Raw genomic sequence first — 25,540 nt, forward strand, 5'->3', positions numbered from 1 at the left:
GATTGTTAGAAATAAAGAACGCCAGGCCCCAACCCAGATCTACTGAAAAAGAATTTGTATTTTCCAAGGTCATTAGGTATACATTCAAGTACAGAAGGCACTGATTCAGACTTGGTCAGTTGTGCTTCCAGGTGTGCATAGGACTGTCACATGAGTTGGTCCTTCAGTTACAATTTTTTTCTCTAGAGTATTTTGAGATATGTTGCCAGATCTATGCTTGCCCATTGATATATTTTTTCTTTTCTCTTGACATAGAATTGCATAAAGACTCTTGGTAATCTATTATAGATACCAGATTTTTGCTATGCCCTCATGTGATTATTTTTGCAAGGAGTAATGGAAGAATTTGGAAAGCTTGTGTTCCTGTTGTATGGACTGTTCAAATAGTTAAACTTCGTCTATTTCTCTATTGAAAGTGACCATATAACCAAATTCCTTTTCTGTTCTTGTCTTCTGTGCCTAAACGGGTATATTTTTATTGCCACAAGTTACCTATCACCACTCTGTGCTTTACAGGCTTATACAATTGAAAAAGACTTGTTCAGTATCAGAGTTTCTTTGAGCCCCTTCTCATCCCTGGCCAAAAGTTGGTTTCCATCTGCTAGAAAATTTTGTTCACCTGGGTGGACAAAATTCATTAAACTGAGATGATAGGTCATTTGTTAGTTGGAAATGTTGGTCATAGATGATCTTTATACATCTCTTCCTTTATGTAAGGCTTATTTTTATCTACAGAGAGCTCACATGAGAAGAATCTCTTTATTCTGAATGATGATCTCAACTGAGCCACTACTGTGGCAGCCTTGGTTCGGTGTTTTCCAGCATGGCTTTGTTGGCCTGATGGAGCACCTCATATTATCCTTTTGTATATGTGTATGTGGTGCTGGGGATTGAACCCAGGGCTTTGTGCATGAGAGGCAAGCACTCTACCAACTGAGCTATATCTCCAACCCCATATTATCCTTCTTGACATCTGTCTTTTGGTATTTTTTTCTCTGCATTACTCCATGCTAACTTCTGAGTGAATTCTTCAATGTTGCTTTATTTTTGTTCCCAAAAGCATTTATTTGTTTCCAGGATTCAGAATTTATTTATTTTCGTATTCTTTTCTAAAACTGATTTGTAGCTGCCAATTTTAATTTATATACCTTTTATTTTTTAATAAATGCTATTTTTTTTTACTTTCTGAAAAGCATGCTAAACATACCAATTTCAGTCTTTTCCATTTTACTCTATTATTTGTTTTCCTGAAAATTCTCTCATTCTTTTCTATTGTATATGCTTTGAAACTTCAATTTTAGCAAAATCATTTTGAATACAGGTTTGTTTTTGTTGTTTCTTTCTCTCCCCACTTAACTCTCCTTTCCCTATTTGGCGGATATTTCTTGCCCAACCCCAGCTGAAAACCAGGTATGACATTAGTAGTTCATGCCTCTCATCCTGCCAGGATTTTACACTCTTTTTCCTAGCCAGTTTGGCTTAGCCTTCTTCCTGGTTTTGGAGTTGTCTCTGTTTTTTCCTGTGACCCTGGCGGGCAACTCCAGACAGTGGTCACAGTATTTTGAAGTTATTGTTTTTTTTTGTTTTTAGGCGAGGTGCTAGATGAGCTCCCTATTTCAAACTGCAAGACTGGTTTCAGTTCTCTCCCTTGGATGGCGTTTTCTGCCCATATGTCATGATAGAATTTAATTTTCAAATCCATAATATTTTTGATTCACTTTTATATGGTTAGATCTTCAGAAATTATTTTAAAAATTGACTTTATCATTGCTATATAAGTTTGCAGTTGGGATGGGAGAGAAGGGAATTGCCACAAACTTGTTTTACCCTGACCAGAATAATTTATTTTATAAATATAACTCCATAGTGTTATGGAATTTTACTGAAAGAAGAGAAAGATTAGGATTAGGTAACCAGTCACAATTGCACCATATAATTAGAATAGAGAAGAAGAGATGGGTTTGGCAGACTGTGTAAATAGCAGGCCCTTTATCATGGTAAAGGAATACAGGAAGAACCAGTTGGAAACCAGGGTAGATGTGGGATGAAACAGTTTGTAAAGTTTTGAATGTGATGAGATTGAGAATATCTTTATGACAACCAGTTGATATTAAGCATTCAGGATCGAAAGAAATAAGACTGTAGTATCTATGTCAGCATCTCTGATTTATGGTTAGTTAAAACTTTAGATGTAAATGAAATTATTCAGAGTAATTAGAGAGCAAGAAAAAAAGGGCCCGATGATGGAATTTAGATTGTTCATCATCATTTACAGGAGTTAAGGAAACCAGCAAACCAGACTGAGGTAAAGGTGTCAGAAAGGAAGCAGAAAGACTAAAAGGGAGTTGAAACAGGTTCATGTAGTGAAATGTTTCCTGAAGGAGAGAGTGGTTATTACTCTCCATAGAGAGTCAAATTAGAGGACTGGAGTTGGTCATTGAAGTAGAAGGCAGCTTATAGAAGGGATTGTAGAAGAAGAGAAACCCATAGTTGAGAAGCAATCAGGGGAGTGATATTTAACTGTAGTTTGCCTTCAATTTTTTAAGTTAAGATACAGAGTTTTCTTGTAAAGTCTGTCAAGTTTCTTATTTTGTTGCATGATTGGTTCTTTATGTTCTTATTCTATGAACTAGCCTGATTTTTAATTTTTATAGCATTTATAAGAGTTTGCTGTTTTATTTTACTTTTCCATATAACTTAAACATAATTGAATCTTAGAATTATCCTAATCATCCTAAACCATTTTTAAAGCTCAAAGTTTAGAAGTAATAGTAATTATACAAATGGTCAACTAAGATAATGTGAAAGAAAATCACTAGCAGTTATATACTTTTTTTATTATTTTCTTCTTTGTTCTTTCCTACTCATAGAAGGAGGTAGTTTTTTGGGTTTTGTTTTGTTTTGTTTTTTAAATCCACACAACCAATAAGTCTTTCAGAGGCTAAAGAGACTCTCTTCCTGATGCCCAGCATGTGCTTTAAGAAGGGTCTCATGTTACCTGGTAAGTTATACAACCATTTATAAATGCTGTGAAGTTTTACAGTTAATTAAGTGGTATCATTTTGTAATGGGTTATCCAGCATTATTAATTTATTTTTCAAATTGGCACAATTTGGCACTGTGACAATAATGCACTTAGTGTTCTAAAATTGGTAATGCATCTTCTTAAACACTTATTTCCAAGATGAGGGTTAGCCATGGACATAGGTGGCAGCCTACAGGCTGTGTTGGTAAGGAGCCTCATAGTTCCTGCTTAACTAAAAATAGCACACTACTGACATACTTGCTTTCCTTAACCTAAACTAAATTTTAATATTAATGTTTCTTAGCAGATTAATGGCCCATCTAGTTCCAGTTGTTTTGGATAAAAGATTATGAGCCTATATTTTAAATAATTTGACCAAAATTACATAGATAGTAGTGGAGCTGGGGTTCAAACCTTGACAGTCTAGCTTTAACCTGTATTTTTAATTGTTCTCTATATTGTCTTTATATGTGTTAATTAGCTAAGGGTAAATGTAGGAGAATGTTCCCTGCCTTCCATCTTTTAAAGACTCCTCTCTTCTCTCTGGCTCTTTTCTAGTATCTTTTTTTCTCTCTCTTCTTCATATATTTGTAGAAGAAAGAAAGATAGCATATAAATTGTCAGCAAAACTTTTGTAGAAAAGTTCTCTAAGTAATGAAGATAAAGTACAACAGTGCAGGTTAGCCCCGAGTAAGTTTAAAAAAAAAAAGTAGTTTTTTTTTTTTTTAACTCAGAAATAAAGACCCAGTAAGATTGGCTATGTAGCAAACTCAGAATAAAGATAGAAATTGCTGCTGCTTTATGGGAAAAGGCAGTTAAAAAGAAAAAGACAAACAGCCAAAGAAAAGTTACAATGTGAGGAAAGAAATTTTTTAAAAAGATAAAATTGAGCAAAGAATACATTCTTATGGTCCTATTTTTAAAACTATGACCATTCATGAAGTTTTATAAATGGCAATTTTTACTTAGAGTTGCAAAGAAACACACAACAAGGTGGGGACAGGAAGAAAGAAGTTCAGAAGATTATACAAAGGGGAATGGGGGCAAGGGAGGGAGGATGGGAATAGGTAAGACAGTGGAATGAATCTGACATAACTTTTCTATGTACATATATGAAAACACCACAGGGAATCTCATCATTGTATACATTACACAGGCTGGGATCCTAATTAGAATAAGATATACTCCATGTTTGTATAAACATGTCAAAATAGACTCTACTCTTACGCATAACTAAGAACAATTTTTAAAAAGAGAGAGACAGAGAACACAAGTTTAATATGCTTCAGTACTTTACTTAAGGTTAATTCTTGAGATGTGGTTATCGGAAATAACATGGCTATTTAGACCTTAAGTTGAAAATCAATTTTTAAAAATTTTTTATCTCTTCTAATATGTTGTATATAGCCAGACCCTTGGAACTACATTATTGACATGGCATATTCTGTAATTATCTATTACAATTACAGATTTATTTAAGTGGATTCCTTCCAAAGCATGATGCGGACCACTCTTCCACAAGTCTTTCAACCCCAGAGAGGAGTTTCATCTTTATTAATAATAGACCAGTACATCAAAAAGACATATTAAAGGTAATCACTTTTATAAACAACTATCACTTGGATCAGCAATTAAGGGATAGCTCTGATATTTGTCCAATTGTTACAAAGGCCATTTCCAAAATAGGAAAAGGAAGTGATAAACAGATGCAGTATCATTTATTAAGCACAGTGCTAAGTATTTACATATAATGTCTTATTTACACTTCACAACAACTCTGAAATGCATTATTCTCTCCATTTATTGTGAGGAAACAAAAGTTAAATGACTTTTTAAAGGAAAATAGCCAGGAAGTCAGTGAGTTTTGATTTGAACTCTAGGCCTTCAAAACTTTTCATGACATCGTTTTTAATCATGATACCAGTTGCATTGGATGATTGTATTTCTTATGGATGCTGTGCTTCCTATAGGCTCAAGTCCTCCATGGGAGTGTTATTTAGATATTGCTTTTCCTAATAAGCAGTTAACCTCTACTCAGCTTCTCAGTTGAGTCTACTTCTCTTGGTAGTGTTTCAGGATTGGCAAAAATATCTGTATTTACATGGTACTTTTGTCTTTTATTCATTATATATATTCCAGTTAATCCGACATTATTATAATCTAAAGTGCCTAAAGGAATCTACTCGTTTATATCCCATTTTCTTCATGAAAATTGATGTTCCTACAGCCAATGTGGATGTAAATTTAACACCAGATAAAAGTCAAGTATTATTACAGAATAAGGTAACCTTTTTGATCATTTTTATATTTATGCTATTTATAAACATATGCAGTCCTCTTTTAATATTAAAAAACTTGCTTTTTTTCTTTTTTATTATTTTTAATCTTGAGTATTGTTTGAACAATCTCCTCTAAAATTTGTTAATTTTTATTTTTAGGAATCTGTTTTAATTGCTCTTGAAAATCTGATGACAACTTGTTATGGACCTCTACCTAGTACAAATTCTTATGAAAATAATAAAACAGATGTTTCCTCAGCTGACATGGTTGTTAGTAAAACAGCAGAAACAGATGTGCTTTTTAATAAAATGGAATCATCTGGAAATAATTACCCAAATGTTGATACTTTGGCCATTCCTTTCCAAAATGATGTCCATAATGGTGAATCTAGAAAAAACCCTAATCATTGTTCAGATCACCAGATAAGTATTGATAAGCATTGTGATGATTTTAGTTCTGAAAATTACAGCATTAGTAAAGACCCAAGAAATACATTTCAAAAAATCTCATTGAATAATTTATTAGGGGAGGACAAGCAGAGTGAATGTAGTGAAACTTGTTTTGTAGGTTCTATTAAGCGTACCCAATTTGAAAATGGCAGTGAAGGCCATATTGATGAGAATGAGGAAAAAGAAGAGGAAGCAGTTTCTGAGAAGTCTTTGGAAATTTGTGCAGATGACTGGAGCAAGGGAAATGTACTTAAGAATTCAGAGGGAGAAAATATTGAACCTGTGAAAATTTTAGTGCCTCAAGAAAGTTTAGCATCTAAAGTAAGTAATAATAATCATCCAGGCCTTGAACAAAAGAACTCCAGTGATGATTCCTGTATCAAAAAATCAAATGTAATAGATAACAAATCTGGACAGCTTACAGCCTATGACTTAATTAGTAGTCGAGTAATCAAAAAACCCATGTCAGCAAGTGCCCTTTTTATTCAAGATCGACGTGCTCAGTTTCTCACACAAAATCCTAAGACTAGTTTGGAGGATGCAACAATACAAATTGAAGAACTGTGGAAGACATTGAGTGAAGAGGAAAAACTGAAGTAAGTTTCCAGAGCTTACATGTGACCTGAATGCTCAGCTCTTTCCATTCTATATGACTCACTGGTTAAAAAAATTTTAGCTTATTAATTATGGAAAAGTAGAGTGGAAAATCTTTCTTGGTTTGGCTACAATATCTCATTGGTATCACTTGGTTGTTAATTTAGAGAGATTTTTTGCTTCAGTATTTTTGTGTTGTTTTGTAAGGGATTTTGTTTGGTATAAGCCATAACAACTTTTTAATATTTATTAAGTTTGTTAAAGGTTTTCTATTCTTCTCAATGTAAAACAACCATTTTCTTCTGTTTCTTTTTTGATTCATGTTAAATAACTTTTCTGTTGCCGGAACATTTTTTAAAGTTTGTATTAGAACAGTTAAAACAATGATGTTTTTAATATCTTGACTGTTTCCCTTTTTTAAATTGGTCTCCAAAATGTGTAGCACAATACAAAAGAATTGTGCCATTGTTGCAGAATCTGGTTAGTGATATTAACACTGTCCCTGTTCCGTATAATTCAAGTCTTGCTTCTAAAATTTATTATTTATTTAGAGGAAACTTATAAACCATACAGGATGTTTTTTATATGTAAAAGGCAGTTTGCTCTATCTCTGATTAAAATATTACTTTTTTCTTTAGATCAGATGGTCAAAATAAATGTTCCTAAATAGTATGATGGGTGTTTCTAATTGATTTATCACACTTAATATAAATACAAAATGTTTTGAAGAATCTGGTTCACCAGAAAATTAAAGAGTAGAATTATAGTCCTGATCATCTGTTATCTACAGTGTCTCAATGCTACATCAAATATCTGGAAACAAATTTTTAAATGTAATCCATATCCAGAGTATATTTCATAATAAACTACATGGATACTTAACCAGTTTTTTAATTTTTTCATTGCTCTGTTAATCTTACAAGGACACTGTCAATGCAGAATAATAAAGACCACTATTGATACCAATATGGAAAGCCTCCATAAATTAACTTTTCTCTTCCCTTTTTTTTTTCCCTCTTTTTAAAGGGAGAGATGGTGGTTTCCTTTGGTTCCTTTTCAGGCATACGTAAAAATATGTTGCCCATTTCACCAGCCAATTCATATTCAGTTCTGCTTCATGCATACCTCTACTTACTTTTCTTCCTCCTCCTCTGTTATTCTGAAGCAGATCCTAGGCATAAGATGATCTATTTCATAAATACCTCAGCATGTGTCACTAAAAGGTCACATTCATATTTTAAACATAACTATAGTTGTCATAAAAAACATGGATTTCTTAATATATCAAATATTAATGTTCAAATTTATAATTATTTTTAAAATGTCAGATTTTTAGTTTATCTTGAATCATCGGGCAAATAAAGTTGACACAATTATGGTTTTCTTTAGTTTTACCTAAATGAAACAATTAGCAGTTTAAAGATGAGTATATTTTACTAAAACATCACACCATACCCCATAATTATGTACAATATGTAAATATTGTACATATTAAAATAGAAAAGATGATTATATTTAACTTTTAAGTACAGTAAGCCCACTGAAGTTGAATTGTATTATCCACAGAGGTGATCAGAGGTGATGAGTTGAGAATTGCCTCAGAATGGAAAAAAGCCATAGATGTTTTACTTTTCAATGGAAGTAGGGACAGTCAGCTTAGAATGGTAATGTGTCAGGCTGACTGTTCTTATAAATTATAATAGTGGGTATTATTTCAGTTGCTTTTTGGGGAATGTCCACGTTGTTTCTTCTTTGGGATCCCATGATATTAGATTACTGGGACTATGATTAATAGACTTCATCTAAAAATTTGTTATCATTAGTTAATATTCTGGAATCCAAAATTTTCTATCTTATATTGCCATCAGGTAGACAAACCAGGCACTGGTTTCAAGAGCAGGGAAACTACACCTCGGTTCTCAGTCATTCTGTGCAAGCTTTTGGTAAAAATGTCCGGACAGTCTCATGGACTGTTGTGAGGATTAAATAAGATAGTAAGATATAAGATCAATGACTGGTACATAAAAATGATTACTATGTTAATATAATCAGTTTTTAATCAGTGAAAGTTTTGAATCTATGAAAATGTCACTCTGTTGTGATTTTCACTTGCTAAATCAAGTGATTTAATTTGGACATTAGAAATAGAAATCTGTTAAGAAAATATAGGTATGTTGGAATTAGGTCTAATTGTATGTCAGAAAATGCAGTGAAATTTGTAATTATAATCTTTTAGAGCCAAAGGTCCTAAGACTACCATCAACTGAGTCCATAGTCATGGTAAGTAACAAGATAGAGTAAAAATGATACCACATCCAGGAATCACACTACCACACTACCTCTATCTAGTGAGGAAGATTTAATAAAACAAGTAGTAATCTTAAAATTTAGTGTGTTTTAAGATAAAGAAAATATAGGGAGTGATGAAAACACTTAGCAGTTGGGCTTAATCTCATCTGAATTATTTTCCTAAATAGAAACTAACCAGAAAGGGTTTAGGGAATTGTCAACCTAGAAGGAACATGGTGTTATTGAGGAACTAAAAATTCCCTTTATGATAGGAACATGTGAAGAAATGTGGTAAAGAAAGATGGAGAAAGCAGAAGACAGATCGTGGAAGGTTCTGTAAGTCGAAGGACTAGGATCAGGGTTTTCCTGCTGTTAAGCTTCTGCTGAAAGCTTAGGAAAGATTTTGGAATAGGGGATACTTTTATTTTGTAATTTGTTTTTCTTAAAATTTTGCCACCTTGCTTTCCTTTCCTTTCTAGTAGAATTAGAATCCAGGGTTAAACAAAGTGCCCTGCCCTTGGGGTCTCAGTGAGTTGGTGTTAATTTGTACTTTTCATTTGTAGTAGATAGGAATGTATAACTAACAGTAACATTGCAATTGGGATATTATTGAAAATAATAAAATTTATATTAAATGTAATCTTTACTCTCAAAAACATTTGAATTGACTACTGGTCAAGTTATGGGGAATATTTTCCATTCAAGTTGCTAAGTCCCTTAATGACATTAAATACAAAGGTAGCAGCTGTTTTTACTTAACATTTACCTAATATTTCTTTGGACATAACTTTTTATATTTCCCAAGGAACTAATTAAATTGACTTCTTCAGTAAATCAAAGATTAGTACCATATGTGAAAATTTGCACATTTTAACTAATTACAAATGGTGACCTTTGTCTTGAACTCATTTTTCCACCACACAGGAAAAATCTTGAATTTTGAATGTCCAAGTGCTAAAAATACTTATTTCTAATACATGTTAAGTAAACTACTGAAAGTCATGTTGTTTATAAATAATCCAGAACTTCACGTTCTAAATATAAATGGGAGGAAATAACTTTTAAAAGTGTGAATATGCCATGGTAAGTAACCAAAAGAAAGATTTTTTTTTATCTAGTTCACAATTAATCAAGGTCCTTTTAAGCATTCTTATGCAACTAACATTTCTGTATTCAGCAAGTATGTACTGAGTACAAATTACATGCTCTTTTGTGGTCTCTTATCTAGATCTCTTAATCCCATTTTTGAAAAAATTTGAAACATGCTTTATGAACTATTAACTGAGATAATAGGATTAATGTTCTTTTGGCATATCTCTTAAAGTTTTTCATAAACATCACGACATCTAGTCATTTGTTAAGCCAACAAACATTTTATATTGCTTTCTGAGAAAGCTGTGGACCTGTGAAGGTGTGATACCATAAACTGGCCAATATGGCAGCTCTCTGATATCTATTCAAGATTTTTCTTAAAAATATTATGTGCATTTTACTTAGCATTCAGCCAGTTTATTCAGAGAAGGAGACCAATAAATAGCTTTAATTGTCTAGTCCCAAATTTAAAACGTAAAAAAAGTGTTTAACAAGGTTATTTAATACCAACCTTCAGTCATATGCCACATTCATTATAAGATTTGTGTTGCTGCCTCTTCATTTATTTACTTACTTTTGTATTTTTATTCCCCTCTTTCTGTTATAGAATCTTGTCTTAATCTTTGGTTTTTACCAATTTGATTCTAACATACTTAATTACGGATTTCGTTGCATTTATCCTGCTTGGGATTTGTTGATTTTCTTGGATCTGTGAACTGTATTTCTTCAAATTGGCCAATTTTTAATCCCAATTTCCTCACAACTTCCCCCATTGTTTTCTTTTCCAGCTTTCTTTTTTTCATTTGGGAGTTGAGTTAATACATTAGAATGCTTGTTGTGTAGTTGGTCACTGAGGTGCTTTTCAGTCTTCAATCATTTCTCTCTCAGATCACTTCTATTGTTGTCTTCAAGTTCACTTCTTCTTTTCTGCTATCTCTGATCTCTTTTTGAGCCTACAGAGTGCATATTTCATTTCAGATTTTGTGTTTTTTAGTTGCAGAATTTCTATTTGGATTTCATTCTTTTTTATAATTTCCACTCTCTGTTGAGGTTACCCCTTCTGGTATCTCATTATGATCATCTTTAAATCCTGAACCACTTATTAAGAAGAAAGAAAGAAAAGAAAAACTAGTTTCAAATGTTTAAATCTTGAAATTGGCTTCTAACTGACCACTTTTTCCTCTTGACTATGACTCACATTTTCTGTTTTATTGCTTGAATGGTAACTTTTAATTGTATAATGGACATTGTGGGTAAGATATTGAAAACTCTGGATTCTGTTTTCTTCTAAAATGTGTTGATTTTTGTTCTACTGGATGTTTAAATTATGGATCACCTTGAGCTTATGTAAAGCTTTGTTTTATACTTTGTTTGGGAGATACTGTTAGGTTTTGCCCTTAGTTCTAGCTTCCTATTTTGGGGACATAGATTTAACCCCCAGATATAGCCCATTTCCAGTCATAATTGAAGCCCAGGGTGTTTACCAAGCCATAAAACCACATGTAATTCAAACTCTATTTCCCGTGCACTGGGCAGAAGCTGAAATCTCTGTTGAGCTCATTTAGCTTTCTGAAGGTTGTTTTCCTTTGGGCCTACCCAAATGGGATTTTGGGGGATTTTTCTCTGAATTTTAAGTTGTTCTAGAAACAAGTAGCTCTGTGTTGTAATAGCTCAAGCTAGTAAGCCTTCTAATTAAGTTCTTGCCACTACTCACCCCCCTAATGCTGGGGACTGCCCTCTGGGTAAGAGCTGTATAAATGTGTAAGTGTGAATCCATTCCAATTTCTGCCTGCTTTTGGCTGTTCTTCAGTGCCTATTTGAAATAGTTGATTTTTATATTTCATCTAGCATTTATTATAATTATACACAGAGGAGTTAGTCTAATATATGTTCCTTTGTCATTGTTGGACCTGGAATCTTTATTTTTTATAAAATTAATACATTTCTGATAATGACCTTATTAGTTCTGTTTTATCTGTATTCTTAGATATGAGGAAAAGGCTACTAAAGATTTGGAACGATACAATAGTCAAATGAAGAAAGCCATTGAACACGAGTCACAAATACTAAAAGATGGCAGAAAAAAGATAAAATCCACCAGCACATGGACTTTGGCACAGAAGCACAAGTTGAAAACCTCATTATCTAATCAACCAAAACTTGATGAGCTTTTTCAGTCCCAACCTGAAAAAAAAAGGAGTGAAAACATTAAAACAGTAAAGATTCCCTTTTCTATGAAAAACTTAAAAATAAATTTTGAGAAACAAAAAAAAATTGACTTAGAAGAGGATGAACTTTGCTTGATCCACAATCTCAGGTTTCCTGATGCATGGCTAATTACATCCAAAACAGAAATAATGTTACTGAATCCATATAGAGTAGAAGAAGCCCTGCTATTTAAAAGACTTCTTGAAAATTATAAACTTCCTGCAGAACAACTGGAAAAGCCAATTATATTAACAGAGAGGTACGGTAATATAATTTTAAACTCAACATTTATTAATTCATACTGAATTAGGAATTACAGATAAAAAGTTGAAAGTGTTTTCTAGGTTAAGTGACATATTTTTAAATTTTCTAATTTTTAGTGGAATTAATTGCTTATAAATAATTTCCAAATATTCTAGATAGTTTATTTCTGCATTTAATTGAATATCAAGCTTGTTTTCCTTTATATTAGTGACTTCCCTAGGGTAATTTTGAAGTTAAGTTGTTGTGACTCTCTTTGATTTTGCACCATTGTAGCTTTCAGACATAGTCCAACATAGAATAATACAGTGAATGCCTTTATCAACAGTTATCAAGATATTACCATATTTTTATATCTGACCTTTTATACACACACACAGACACACATACACAATTTTCTTTCACTTGTTAAAAGTATTTGAGAATAATCCCTATGCTTTATTCTTTAGTATGCCTCTTAAAAATGTCTGTTTTCTTACCTAACTGCACCTTTTTTATACCTTAATACAATAATAATTCCTTGAAATTATTCCTCGTTGCTTCAAAATGTCTTTTTTTATAGTTTTAAAATGCAAAATTTTATTTGTATCAACAAGATTCACATAGTATATTTCATTATGTCTTCTAAATCCCTTAATATCATGTTGCTGATTTCTTATTGGCCCTGAGTCACTTATTCAGTAGAATATTCTGTTATCTTATTTACTTCCTAGTGTATAACTTCTTTTACTCTCCCCATGTTTAATTGGTATTAGCTGAAGAAATGTGAATAGATTTAGATTCTACTTTTAAGTAAGACTTCTTAATAGATGGGGCTACGTGCTTGACATTTCATTACATTAAAAGGCATTTATTACTGGGTGCAGCTGATGACAGCCTGGTCTTCCACCTTATAGTTCCTCATCTACCTTTCTCTCTAATGGTTTCATCTGTTGATTATTGCCCAAACTAATTTTATTTGTGTTTGTAAAATGGGATATTTCCTTTTTATATCTTTATGAGCAAATTCCTTTCTGTAAAAATAAGAATAACTGACCTATTATCATAATATAATACATATATTGATATATATGTCATGTATACATATATATCATATACAAAAGTGTATACATTACATAACATATAAGTATGATATAAAATAGGAATCATTCATAAAATGTGTTAAAAATCCTTGTTTAAGACACTTCCAGCGGAAGGGGAAAGAGCAGAGCCAGAACACAGAAAAACAAATCTACCTTTTTATAAGTAAGACAATAGTAACAACATTAACTATAATCCAATATATTTCATAGTATTTTTTATGATTAGCTTAGGAAACTGACAAAGGAAGAATTCGAAAACAGTGCCTTTTGTTGTTCTAAAACAGTTTAAAAACCTAGTAATACTTTTATCATTGTTTCCTTAAAAAGAGTTAGGGTACATCTGAATTTTTAAACTTAGCTGCTTTTTTAAATGGTGCTTGTAAATTTTCATTTTTATTTCAAAAATCTGTTTGGGCTTATGCAAAGTACAGGTTTTTCAAATTACTTTGCTCTACAATATTCTGTTATTCAAAAAGAAGTACATTAAAAACTTATTTTGGGCCCATAATAATTTGAAAATATTTTTTTTTTTAATTGAGCATGGATAGTAACAAAGTATAATTCAAAATTGCTTTCCCCTTTTTGGAAAAGTGTCATCTCCCCTCATAGTTACTGATGAAGATTTTTCAAAACTGAGTCATGGACTAATTACCCCATAATGCAGGGTAATTATTTATTGCATTCAGTTTTCTTATCAGAATTTTAATGCAAGTTGTGTAGCTTATCTCTAAGTGTAGTTAATTTAGATATCCATAAAGTACAAAGTAAGAGCTCATAATAATAATAATGACTAAGGTTTTTTGAACTCTTACTCTATGATAGAAATTTTGCTATCTCCTTTCATGATTTTTCGGGATTTTTTTTTTTTTTTTTTTTGCAGCAATCTTATGAGGTAAGTACTGTCATCCATATTTTATAGATACAGAAACTGAAACACACAACAGTTGTTAAATAACTTAACCTAGACTTACATGGCCAATAAATAAGCACTGGTTCTAAGATTCCACTGTAGACAGTTGCCTGCATGATTAATTGTCATACTCTGTCATTATTATCTCACCAGCTCTCTGATTGATTTTTGGAATATTGATTAGATGAGAAAAAGTACATATGATATTCTCCTCTGTGTGATATATCTACTCTCATAGCCAATGGATTTTTTTAACTGTTCAGAGCTGATAAGCAAAGACATTTGCTTGCTTTTTCAAAGGGTATAGGATTGTAATGAAACTGTATCATCCTGCACTATAATATAAAATATTTCTTTGCATATCTAAGACACTATCTACTGGATGGTGGGCATTCAAATGTTTATTGAATGAATGGGAAAATGGTCACTAGTCACATCAGCTCCAACAGATACTTTGGTTGCAGTGATTTATGTTATGAGGCACCCTTATGCAGCCTGAAACCCATGTGAGGGATCAGTTTGTATCCTAGGTAATTTTTGGCTTTCTAAGTATTTTGTTTGGGGATTATACCGCTTAGAATCATCTCACATGCCACCTTTGGCAAACATGCCATGCTTACAGTAAGCTAAAGGAAGCTCTCCCAAGCTTTGAATTGATAAATTTATAAGTTCCTGCATGAAAAAAAATAAATGTATGTGTAATCTATGTTGGTGAAAAAACCTTGACTAGCAGTTGAAAATTTGACAGGGTGGACTGGCCACTTAAATAATTTCACAGTGTGTTAGTATCTCTTTTAACGGTATAAAAAAGTATTATTTATAAAGTTTTTATTGTGCTAGTAATTTTTTAAAATTTCACATTGAATTTGTGACATTTTAAAAGATAGGAATTGTCTTTTGTTTTTTCTTCCCTTCTGTATACTATATACAGTAGGTATCCTATAAAATATTTACAGAAATGTAGGCCTGGGATTGTAGCTTAGTGGTAGAGCACTTGCCTACCATGTGTGAGGCACAGGATTCGACCCTCATCATCACTACAAAAAAATAAACAAACAAAATAAAGGCATTGTGTCCATCTATAACTTAAAAAATACATTTAAAAAATATTTACAGAAATGTAAAAATCTTTCTCATAGACCTACTTTTCCCTTTATATTTTGGTTAATAATACTTTGTAAAGATCTGTGGATTGACTTTTTTCCGTAAATTTTCTCATTTACATCTTTATATTTAATAACTTAAAGGACCACAATTTCTTTTTCAGTCTTCTTAATGGATCTCATTATTTAGAGGTCTTATATAAAATGACAACAGATGACCAAAGATACAGTGGGTCAACTTACCTGTCTGATCCTCGTCTTACAGCAAATGGTTTCAAGATAAGATTGATATCAGGTATGATAATGTGATTTAATATTTCCTGATTTGGAAAAACAAACCTTGTTTCAAGAGTTATAGTTGGGTTTCATAATTTTCAGGTAACATTGTATATTTTTGTCTCACTAAGAGTCATTGTTGGCTCTCTGAAAACGACGTTTCAAGATCACCTCTGCCTGAAACAAGAAAGTTTGGCATCTCTTTCAGTTCAATACCTTGCATTTGCATTTTTCTAACTAATCAAATAATTTTTGCCATTGTATGACAGTATTCACACTGCCTTCTTTGTTTTCACTAATTATTAAAATATTTCTTTAGATGATAAAATAAATAAATATGTAGTCTATTGGCATGGCTTAATAAAAATGGGTATTTCCTTTTGGTTTTTTAGAAGCACTGCTTTACCATATAGATATGCAGCCTCAGCCATCTTAATACTTGGAGAGTGGATGGTGATTTGATTCCATGGATTTTGTAAAAGACTGATAATCCTCTTTGCTTACTATGTAAATTCATTGGGTAGATAGACAAAAAGAAAATTTATCTGTCTAAGGAGAATTCAGTTTTCCTTGCTGGCCCTTTCTCTGTTCTTTTATAGTTTCCATACTGAACTGAATTCTGCCCTAACCTCCCAGGAGGGTCTTATCCTATTACTTTCCCTTTATCTGGTGTCAAGGGCCACAAGGCACCATTAGGGATGACTCCAGCATCATCATTTTTGCCCCTAAACTTGTTGTACCCAAAGCCATGAAAGAAAGGTTTTTAAAGGAGAATTTTACTGAGTCACAAAAATAAAATAAAGATCATGTGCAAAAGCATGGAGCTGGGTATATAGAGAAAATGTTTTGATGTTCCAAGCTTGAAACTGTTTGATTTTTGCAGTTTTAAAGATAGCTATCCTGTAATCCCAGTGATTTGGGAGACTGAGGGAGAAGGATTACAAGTTCCACGCCAGCCTCAGAAACTCAGTGAGGCCATAAGCAACTTAGTAAGACAATGTCTTAAAATAAAAAATTTTTAAAAAGAAAAAAGAACTGGGAAAGTAGCTCAGAGGTCATAATGCCCCCCCTGGGTTCAATCCCTAGTACCAAAAAAAAAAAAAAGAAAGAAAGAAAAAATCTCAAAAAACCAACCTACTCAAAAGTTCATACTTCCCATCTCAATATTAGCTATTCAGAAATGGAGTGCAGATTATATATCCAAACCCCAACTCTGCTATTTTTGGAAAAATCATTTGGCCTTACAATTTCCTTATCAACAACAACTAATAATTTTTGAATGACTATTATGTGTAGAGTGCTATTCTAAGAGTATTGATTAAATGTATTAATTCATTTAATCTCTGTAACAGCCTATGAAGTAAGTTTTTTTTTTTTTTCTGTCTCCATTTTAATATTGAAAAATCAAGGAATGGAGAAGTTAAGTTGCCCAAGACATAGTGGTAGAACCAGGATTTGAACCCATGCAGTCTACCTTCAGAACCTAGCTATTAATGAATTTGTTATATTGTCTTCCTATTACAATTGAGATATTTACAAAGTACTTGTGGGCACTGTAGTTGGGAATGGCATAGGTATTCAGATATTCTCTTTTCTTCCCATCATCTACTCCTGCTGTGAACTGCCTTGGAGTCATTTTTAGTTCTTCTAGAAATCTCTTCTTTGGAGTGCCTGGCATCTTTTTAATTTATTTGAAGTCTGAAGCAGAATTATATGTGTGTATAGAAGGTATTTTATTTCTAATCTGATTTTCTGCCTAGATAAGTGACACTAGTATCAGGCATCATTTTTTTCATGAAAAGTGTTATCAGTATATATTTTTTAAATAGTTAGGATAACTGTCCTGTTTCTTCTAAGAGCTTGTTCATTTTTGAGCTACCCAGTAAGTTTCTGTGTTACAGATGCTCTTAGGTCTTGACTTATCAGTAGTGGCTGTTAAATCCTGTTGAATGCCAGGTGCTTTGCATGGCACCAAAGAAGCAAAAATGATTAAAATAATCACCTATAAACTGACTTGATTTGATTGAAATTAATTTGACATAGATTATCATCAGCATTATTTCCTTTGTCAGTAACAGATCAAGTGAAAGGCATTCATGTTTTCATCATCATTTTGTCTCCCCCTGCTTTGTATTGTGTTGTATTTTTTAAAAAATATTTCTTTGTTATAGTTGGACACAATACCTTTATTTTATTTATTTATTTTTATGTGGTGCCGAGGATCGAACCCAGTGCCTCCCACATGAGAGGCAAGTGCTCTGCCACTGAGCCACAATCCCATCCCTGTATTGTGTTAAGGACCATTTCTCTGTCATTTAATGAGAATTTTGTTACATTGTACTAATTTTGAATTGACATTTTGCCAGTTGTCACAAAACATCTTTGGATAAAAATTAAGGCTTTTGAAAGAGAAAGAATATATCTAGCTTTGAGGGAAAAAATTCTTAATGTAACCCTAAATAGTTGGCTTGTTGATGAGAACAGCTTTCTGTTCTGCTCCATAAGAATTTCATACTTTAGGAAGTGAAAACTTATCAAACCATGTATTAATTTTCCCTGAAAATTGAGAAGCATTTCACAGGATTTTAGGGAAACTTATGTCTCTAAGTTTTCCATATTTGTATTTTGTAAACAGAGAAATTAAGTATTGCTCAATTTCCTCATTTGTGGCCAAATACTTTTAACCCATATCCATCAGGAATTCTGTAAAATGTGAATAGATTTCCAGGGCAAATTTAGTTAAGATTAGAGTTTTCAGTCTAATTATATTATAAAATTAGCAATAGGAAAAATTTTTTAAAACTTTTTTTTGGATATTTTCATTTCTATATAAATCTGAAAAGAAGTGAGAACTAGAATATTCTGCTAGAACCTGTTTGCCTATCTGTATACTATTTCTAGTCCCATTTAAGTTCCCCTTGCTGCTCAAACTCCCTTTGAACTCTCTGTCTCATCCTTTAATGCTTGGTAGTGTATCATCTTATATTATTCTTCATTTATTACCTGGAAAAAACATTAGAATATCTGCTCTGTTTAGTGTGTTACCATTGCATCTACCATCCAGTTCAAGGAACTACTACACTGTAACAGAATAGGTTAGGGATTAGATTATTGAAGCTCAAGAATCTGAAACTCTTCCAGTTATATTACACTTCTTTTTTAAAATTAATTCATTGATAGCTACCACTTGCCCCAATTTAGACTTTTTCCTTCTAGTTAACATGTTATAGAGATCCATATTAAAAATATCATTACACAGACAGAACTAAATAAAAAGCATGTATTCTAAAGCCAAATATGATGCTTTGAAATATGTACTGTTATGAATTATCTACTCAGCTATACATCCAATCAATCGTGTAGTTTTTATTTTAGTTTTAATTATGAAATTATTTAAAATAATTTAATAGATAACGTGTCTGTTTTACATATTTTTGTAAAATATTTTGAATAAGCATTAGTATTTCATTTCCTCAAATTAATAATATATTAATAATTTACTATGTGACTTTTTATGACTTGTAAGTTAAAATAATCACAGAAATAATTCAGATCTTTAACTTAGATATTAAAACTGTGGGATAGAACTTGAAGAGGAGCAGTTGCTAAAACACTTAAATCAGTTTTATTTTAATAAATATCATGGGACTTCATTTTCTCTCCAAAGTAAGAAATGTTCTAAGAAAATGTAAGGAGCAGACAGCAGTAACTGAGATTAAATTAAATTATATAAAGCACATGTGGTGTCAATGAGCTCTTATGACTTAATGTGAAATCCTATGGGAAATTACTGTTTGTTCTCCAACTTAGGAACAAAACTTTGTCCGGACTATTAAATTCTGATGAAGGTTAACTAAATGTTTTAACAGTGATTTTCTTTTTAATGACATGTTCTGGAATATAATTTTAACTAAACTAACTTGTGTCTATAATATGAATTTTTATTTTTTTCTTTTAGGTGTTTCCATTACTGAAAACCACTTAGAAATAGAAGGAATGGCTAATTGTCTTCCATTCTATGGAGTAATGGATTTAAAAGAAATTCTTAATGCTATATTAAACAAAGATGCAAAGGAAATTTATGAATGTAGACCTCGCAAAGTGATAAGTTATTTAGAGGTATGCATTATTAAATTATTAGGTTGGCTAGGTTTTAAGAAACTTAGTTATTCTTAATAAAATAATAAGTGGATTAAAGATAATAGTTTCTATAAGATTAATTTTTTGCAAGAAGGAAACACTATTTTTTTAAAAAAGACTTCATTAAAAGTTTTATGTAATAGGTAGGTTGTGGTGAACTCTCTGTGGATATTTTCCTTGTAATATTTTCCTTGCGTACATATTGAGAAAGAGTCTCATGGATAAGATATTTTGTAGTGAAGTTCTATTTTTATTAGTATCCATAAATTATCTCCTTAGAATGAATACAGAATTGCTCAACCTTATACCATATGTTTTTTATTTTTCTTTATATTTTTTATTGTTTCTTTTTGGTTATACATAACAACAGGATTCATTTTGACATAATTTAAAAAGCATGGAATATAATTTGCCCAAATTCAGTCCCAGGTTTTTCTTTTCCCTCCCCTCCTCTCTGTCTCCCTTTTCCCTCTACTCTATTGATCTTTCTGCTATTTTACTTTAATTTTTCCTACTTTTTGGTTAGTGTCTTGTGGATATATATGATGGTGCAATTCACTGTGGTATATTCATGTATGTACATCGGAAAGTTAGGTTAGATTTATTCTTCTGTTCTTGGCCTTATTCTGTCTCTTCTCCCTCCCCCCTCAGTCTATTTCATCTAGCCTACTAGTCTTCCTTCTTTTTTGGTGGAATCCTACTTTTCCCTTTCACCCTTTTTTTTCCCCTCCTTTCTGACTATCTTCTGCATATCAGAGAAAACATTGCACCTTTGGCTTTCTGAGTCTGGCTTATTTCACTTAGTATGATAATTCCAGTTTATCCATTCACCAGCAAATACTATAATTTTATTCATATTTATGGCTGAGTAAGACTCCATTGTGTATTTATACCAAATTATCCATTGGTTGGTTCCATAGCTTGACAGTTGTGAATATGTTACTATAAACGTTTATATTGACTGTGTTACTATGTATGCTAATATTAGATCTTTTGGATATATATCATATTTGTCTAAAAAGATAAGCAAGTAAAAGGAGAACCACGAGATAGATGGATATTAAAGTCAAAGAAAGAAAGTCATTAAAAAATAAGAAATAGCGCATTCTGACTAAGGTAATAGTTCCTAAAAGACCCTCAGGTTTTGCTGCTAAGTGGCAGTGGTAATCTTGAAGACAGCCAAATTGGCAAAGTGGTAGGGATGTCTGACACTTGCCAGTGTCTACAGGTGGAATAGAGGTGGGAAAATAGGCAGTAAATCAGCTGATAGTGAAAGGAAGGAAAGAGTGTGCTTAACATGTTTGTGTCAAATTGGTGGAAAAGACAATAAAAGATTGGAGAGGAGAAGTTCTAAATGACACATGGATGAGGATGTAAGTTTTCAACAGGAGAAACTTGAGCAAAAGAGGGGAAGAAGAGCGAAAATATTTTTAGGTATACTTGTATATTTAATATATAAAAGATAAGTTATCTGCTGTAAGTGAAGGGGTTAGGAATTTAAGTACAATAGCAAAGATCTGAAAGCCAGAGCTTTAGGTACTATAAAAAGGTCAATGAAGGAGGAACAAGAAAATTTCCAGGTGTCATTGAGGACTTATAAGAGTTAACATTTATGTTGGAACCAGCTAGGACCACACTCTCCAACAGTGTGTAGTAGAATTTGTCCAAGGTTAGGGATTAGTAAAATGAATACAGTGAAAGACAGAAAATGAGTCAGACAAATCTGAACACATTATATATAAGAAACTGTTAGGTTGCTGAGCTAGTATCCTTAATATTTCATTTTGTATTCCTACCTTAACGAGGGAAAGATGACTGAAGGGTGCTGGTGGATCAGGAAAATGAGACTGGAAATATTAAATGTCACAATGAAGGAAAAGAGCAGACTTAGTTGGAACAAAGGAATAGGTTGGAAAAGAGTTGGAAAAATAATGGGTGTGTGATAGTGGAGAATGTTAAAATTTAAGATCTCTAAAGTAGAATAATCTTTTTTAATCTTAAAAAGAAGCTAGCTTTGCTAACTATGCCCAAACCTATCTCAGAAATCAGCATTTTCATATCAGATCTGTGGACATTATCCCTAATTCTGCATGCCTCAAAACCAGTCCATCAGCAAGTCTTCTTGATTCTACTGTCAACTCATGTCAGAAATCTATCCCTCTCTCCATCTCAAACTGTTATCACTTATAGTCACAATTTCTCATCAGGACTGCGGTGATTGTCAACGAAACCTCTTCTCTTCTTGACCTGCCTAAAACCATACTTTGCTCAGCAGCCAGTCAGTTTTAAAATGTGAAACACATGTTGACTTTTACTTTAAAACTCTTTGATTACTTACTGTGCATTCAGATTAAAATCCCATTTGTTCACTCCATTTTAGAGGTGATGTGCCCCTGCCTAACTCCCTTATCTTATTTGTCTGTTCCCTTTAATAACTATGTTGTACCCACACTGAACATGCTGTTCTCTTCTCCTTGCCTGTGATGCTTTCCTTTGCATCATGATCTTTGTAGCATAGTTTATTTAAATGGAAGCTTTAATGCCTTGTCAACTAAGCCATTCCCAACCACATAATTACTATGATGTTGCCTAGTTTAATTTTGTGTATTATTTCCTCACCAAAATTTTGTCTTTTTTGTATTGTTTCCTGTGCTAGGAGATAAATTACACAAAAACAAGGATCTAATTTTTTCACCACTACTACCTCTTCAGAATCCACAACATAGTGTACTTAATAAATGTTGAGCAAATTAATAAGATGAAAATAATCAGTTATTTGTCTTCTTGCTAGCTTAACTTATTTTCTGCATCAGGATATATCATTGTAAAGCATATATGACTTTCTTTTCACAGGGAGAAGCAGTGCGCCTATCTAGACAATTACCCATGTATTTATCAAAAGAGGACATCCAAGATATCATCTGTAGAATGAAGCAACAATTTGGAAATGAAATTAAAGGGTGTGTTCATGGTCGCCCATTTTTTCATCATTTAACGCATCTTCCACAACATCTTGATTAAATATGTTTAAGAAAATAAGTTACTGTTAAAATCAATATGTTCTTAAGACAAGTCCATTTCTAAACCATTTTTGTATTGTGTGTCAAATGGTTATTTTATAAATGAGGATTCACTGGCTTGTTTGTATAGAAAAAAGTTTCAAAAAATATAAAAATCTTAAATAAATATATATAAACTATTCATTTGAGTCTCAAGACCAGCGTTCATAATAATTTTTAGATTCCACATTAGAAAATAAGTGATATTCCTGAGTGGTAGTTTTAGGTTAGCCCTGTGTAGGATCATTTCACACTCATTCCTCATATTACTCAGTGTATCTAAGAGAAATTGTCGATCCTGTTTAAAATAGGATGGAGAGACAGGAGAGTTGAGAGAAAGTGATAAAGTTCGGTGGAAAAAAGAAAGAGTGTAACTAGAAATCCTATCACCTCCATCTTGGGAGTAACAAATTAGATATGCTCCCTCTTAGGATAATTATTGGACTTTGAAGTCAAATTTGTCAGAGAACATGGGAAGAGATCTAGATTTTTAACATAAAATGTAGGTTAAGATTTTTTTGTACATTTCTTCAAAAACCAGATCACACAGTGCTCCAATACATACTTTATAAAAAGTTGAAACATGATTTTTAGTATATTTGTTGTATAAAGTAAGATATGTTTTACTTGATACAGTGTCTCCGCACACCATGTTGCATAATTCTCATGGGTTGTTTTAAAATTCTCAAGACCCTTATTTGAGATACAAATTGTATTACCTGGAATTATGCCTACCCCAGCCTCCTCTTCTGCCAAAGTCATCCAGTTTCCCTGACCCAAATACTACCCCCTACCCCCTATTACTCCTTTTATAAATTTGGTACATCTTCCTGGGAGTAATTCTCAGTAATTGAGTAGAGGGAAGAGCTGATCACTGAAAAACACAGGATGACAAAAATTACATTATACATTTGCGCCAGTCCTGAATATATATATTCCCCTCAATATAATTTGTATTGGTCCGACAATAACCTTTTTAATCTTCATAAAGGAATCCCAACTGCAGGTGCGATTGAGACTAATCCCATGCTAGTGTTCTTTACTGTTGCACTGCCATGAGAAATAGGCCCTAGTGAATCATCTGGGTCTACAAAGTACAGGCGTTTGGAGGTGAGGGGGAATATGAAAGGAAAGACTCCCTTGACTCCAACTTTGAGGAGTCCTTCTTTGAGTGGGTAGATTTGGGGCTGCAAGGTCTTCTGGGGAAGTCTGGTGTGGCAAAGGGGCGCCGCTGGGGCCGCTTCCACATTGATGGGCCTGCTGGCTCAGGCCTTAAAACCCTGCGGGCGCCGCTCCGCAAGACCCTGCCGTGCCCCTACCCCCAGCACCACCCGCGGGTCAACATGGCCGGAGCAGGTGGTGATGGGGAGGCCCTGGCGCCAAGGATGGAGGTAACGGCCACCTGAGGACTGGTGGAGGTAGAGAGGGGACATCCAGGAATACAAAAGCCTCTTTCTCAGCTGCAGGTCCTGTCTAGGCATTGGTGTTAGAGGACTTAGCCAGAGAAAAGCAGTACATGGAGACCAGACACCCAAGGTGCTGGGATCCTGGCCTGGGCTGAAGGCACAGCCGTCCAAGGCATGTGGAGATGAGGCCTGCAGGCCTCGCCTGGGCCCACGCATTATGGGAAATGTGGCCAAATGTGGCTGTGCATGGTGCAACCATGACTACAAAGTTTCACTTCATGTACTGGAAAATGTTAGGCCTGAATTCAGAAGGACAAAATTTTTGTTGTTTTTATTAGCTGTCTAATTCTTTTTTATTTTATCCAGATTTTGTGGCTGAGGTTGCAGTAATTAGAATTCACCTCACTGCAGCTTCATTTCTTAACTAAAAATGTAAATGTTACCCATTTTTACCTCTACAAACATTTGACTCATCTCTTATTCTCATTATATTTTTGCAAGATTCTCTTGGTCTCTTTTGGAAGGAGATTAGGGAGCCTGAGCTGCTTAAATAAACACAGGTTAGGGTCTACACTTAAGATTGAAAACAGGTTAACTCTTCTCAGTACCTGGTGCAAAGGAAACAATGCATAAGAGACATCCAAATGTTGATCACTAACTTAACCAGGCAAACTAAAATACCAGGGATGATATTAAAATGTTTAAATAACTGGACTTGTTCTTCAGAGTTGGAGTATTTAGGACAACCGGTGTTCATAGATTCATAGTGAGGAACAAGAATCTTTGAGGCTATCCAAGCAATTTTATACAGAAGAAAATATAAACCTAGAGTGATTAAATTATTTACCCGAATGCACACAGCTGTTTTAGTACTCCATTAGTTCCATTTCAAATGTTAATATTACCATTAACAAAGAAAGGTAAGTACAGAAAAAAAATTTCACTCCAGAACCAAATACAAGATAACTTGAGATTGTCAACAACTTTCTCCCTTCAGAAACCTGAATAATCAAGAGCTGTTTATTATAAATCTTTTAGTAATCTCACCTAAACTTTAAAATTACTTAAAAGCCTTCACTGCTGCCTTGTGGTTGTTCTCTATGTTTAGTTGATTTGGAATCACAATTTTTGTTCCTCCTTAAATTACTACACATAAATATAAAGATCTTTTCTCTAACTTTGAAAATCTTGTCCCAGTGGTTATCAAAATTGAGAATACCAAAAAAAAAAAAAAAAAAAAGAGGATACATCAGAATCACTGGGACAGTTTATTAAGAGAGATTGCTAGGCACTATGCCCAAAGTTCCTGATTCTGTGGATCTAGGAAAGGGCCCAAATTTTTCATTTCTGGCTAATTTTCAGGTGA

General features: G+C 33.0%; 1 protein-coding gene across 16 annotated transcripts in view; it reads left to right on the plus strand.

The window, feature by feature from the left end:
• Pms1 (PMS1 homolog 1, mismatch repair system component) overlaps positions 1–25,540 on the plus strand; it is a 115,270-nt gene that overhangs the window by 51,976 nt on the left and 37,754 nt on the right. For 7 of the 16 annotated variants that reach the window (XM_015481148.2, XM_048808166.1, XM_048808159.1 and 4 more), the window contains 7 exons: positions 4,495–4,617; positions 5,165–5,308; positions 5,464–6,350; positions 11,717–12,196; positions 15,458–15,588; positions 19,528–19,688; positions 22,563–22,910. In XM_015481148.2, the coding sequence (XP_015336634.1) occupies positions 4,495–4,617; positions 5,165–5,308; positions 5,464–6,350; positions 11,717–12,196; positions 15,458–15,588; positions 19,528–19,688; positions 22,563–22,730 (2,094 nt within the window). In that variant the 3' untranslated portion in view covers positions 22,731–22,910. Of the gene's footprint in view, positions 1–4,494; positions 4,618–5,164; positions 5,309–5,463; positions 6,351–11,716; positions 12,197–15,457; positions 15,589–19,527; positions 19,689–22,562; positions 22,911–25,540 lie in introns of those variants that run through there. The other 9 variants (XM_048808163.1, XM_048808162.1, XM_048808164.1 and 6 more) reach the window with 7 other exon arrangements.

Source organism: Marmota marmota, unplaced genomic scaffold (assembly GCF_001458135.2).
Source record: "Marmota marmota marmota unplaced genomic scaffold, marMar, whole genome shotgun sequence".
In the NCBI taxonomy this organism is placed as follows: Eukaryota; Metazoa; Chordata; class Mammalia; order Rodentia; family Sciuridae; genus Marmota; species Marmota marmota.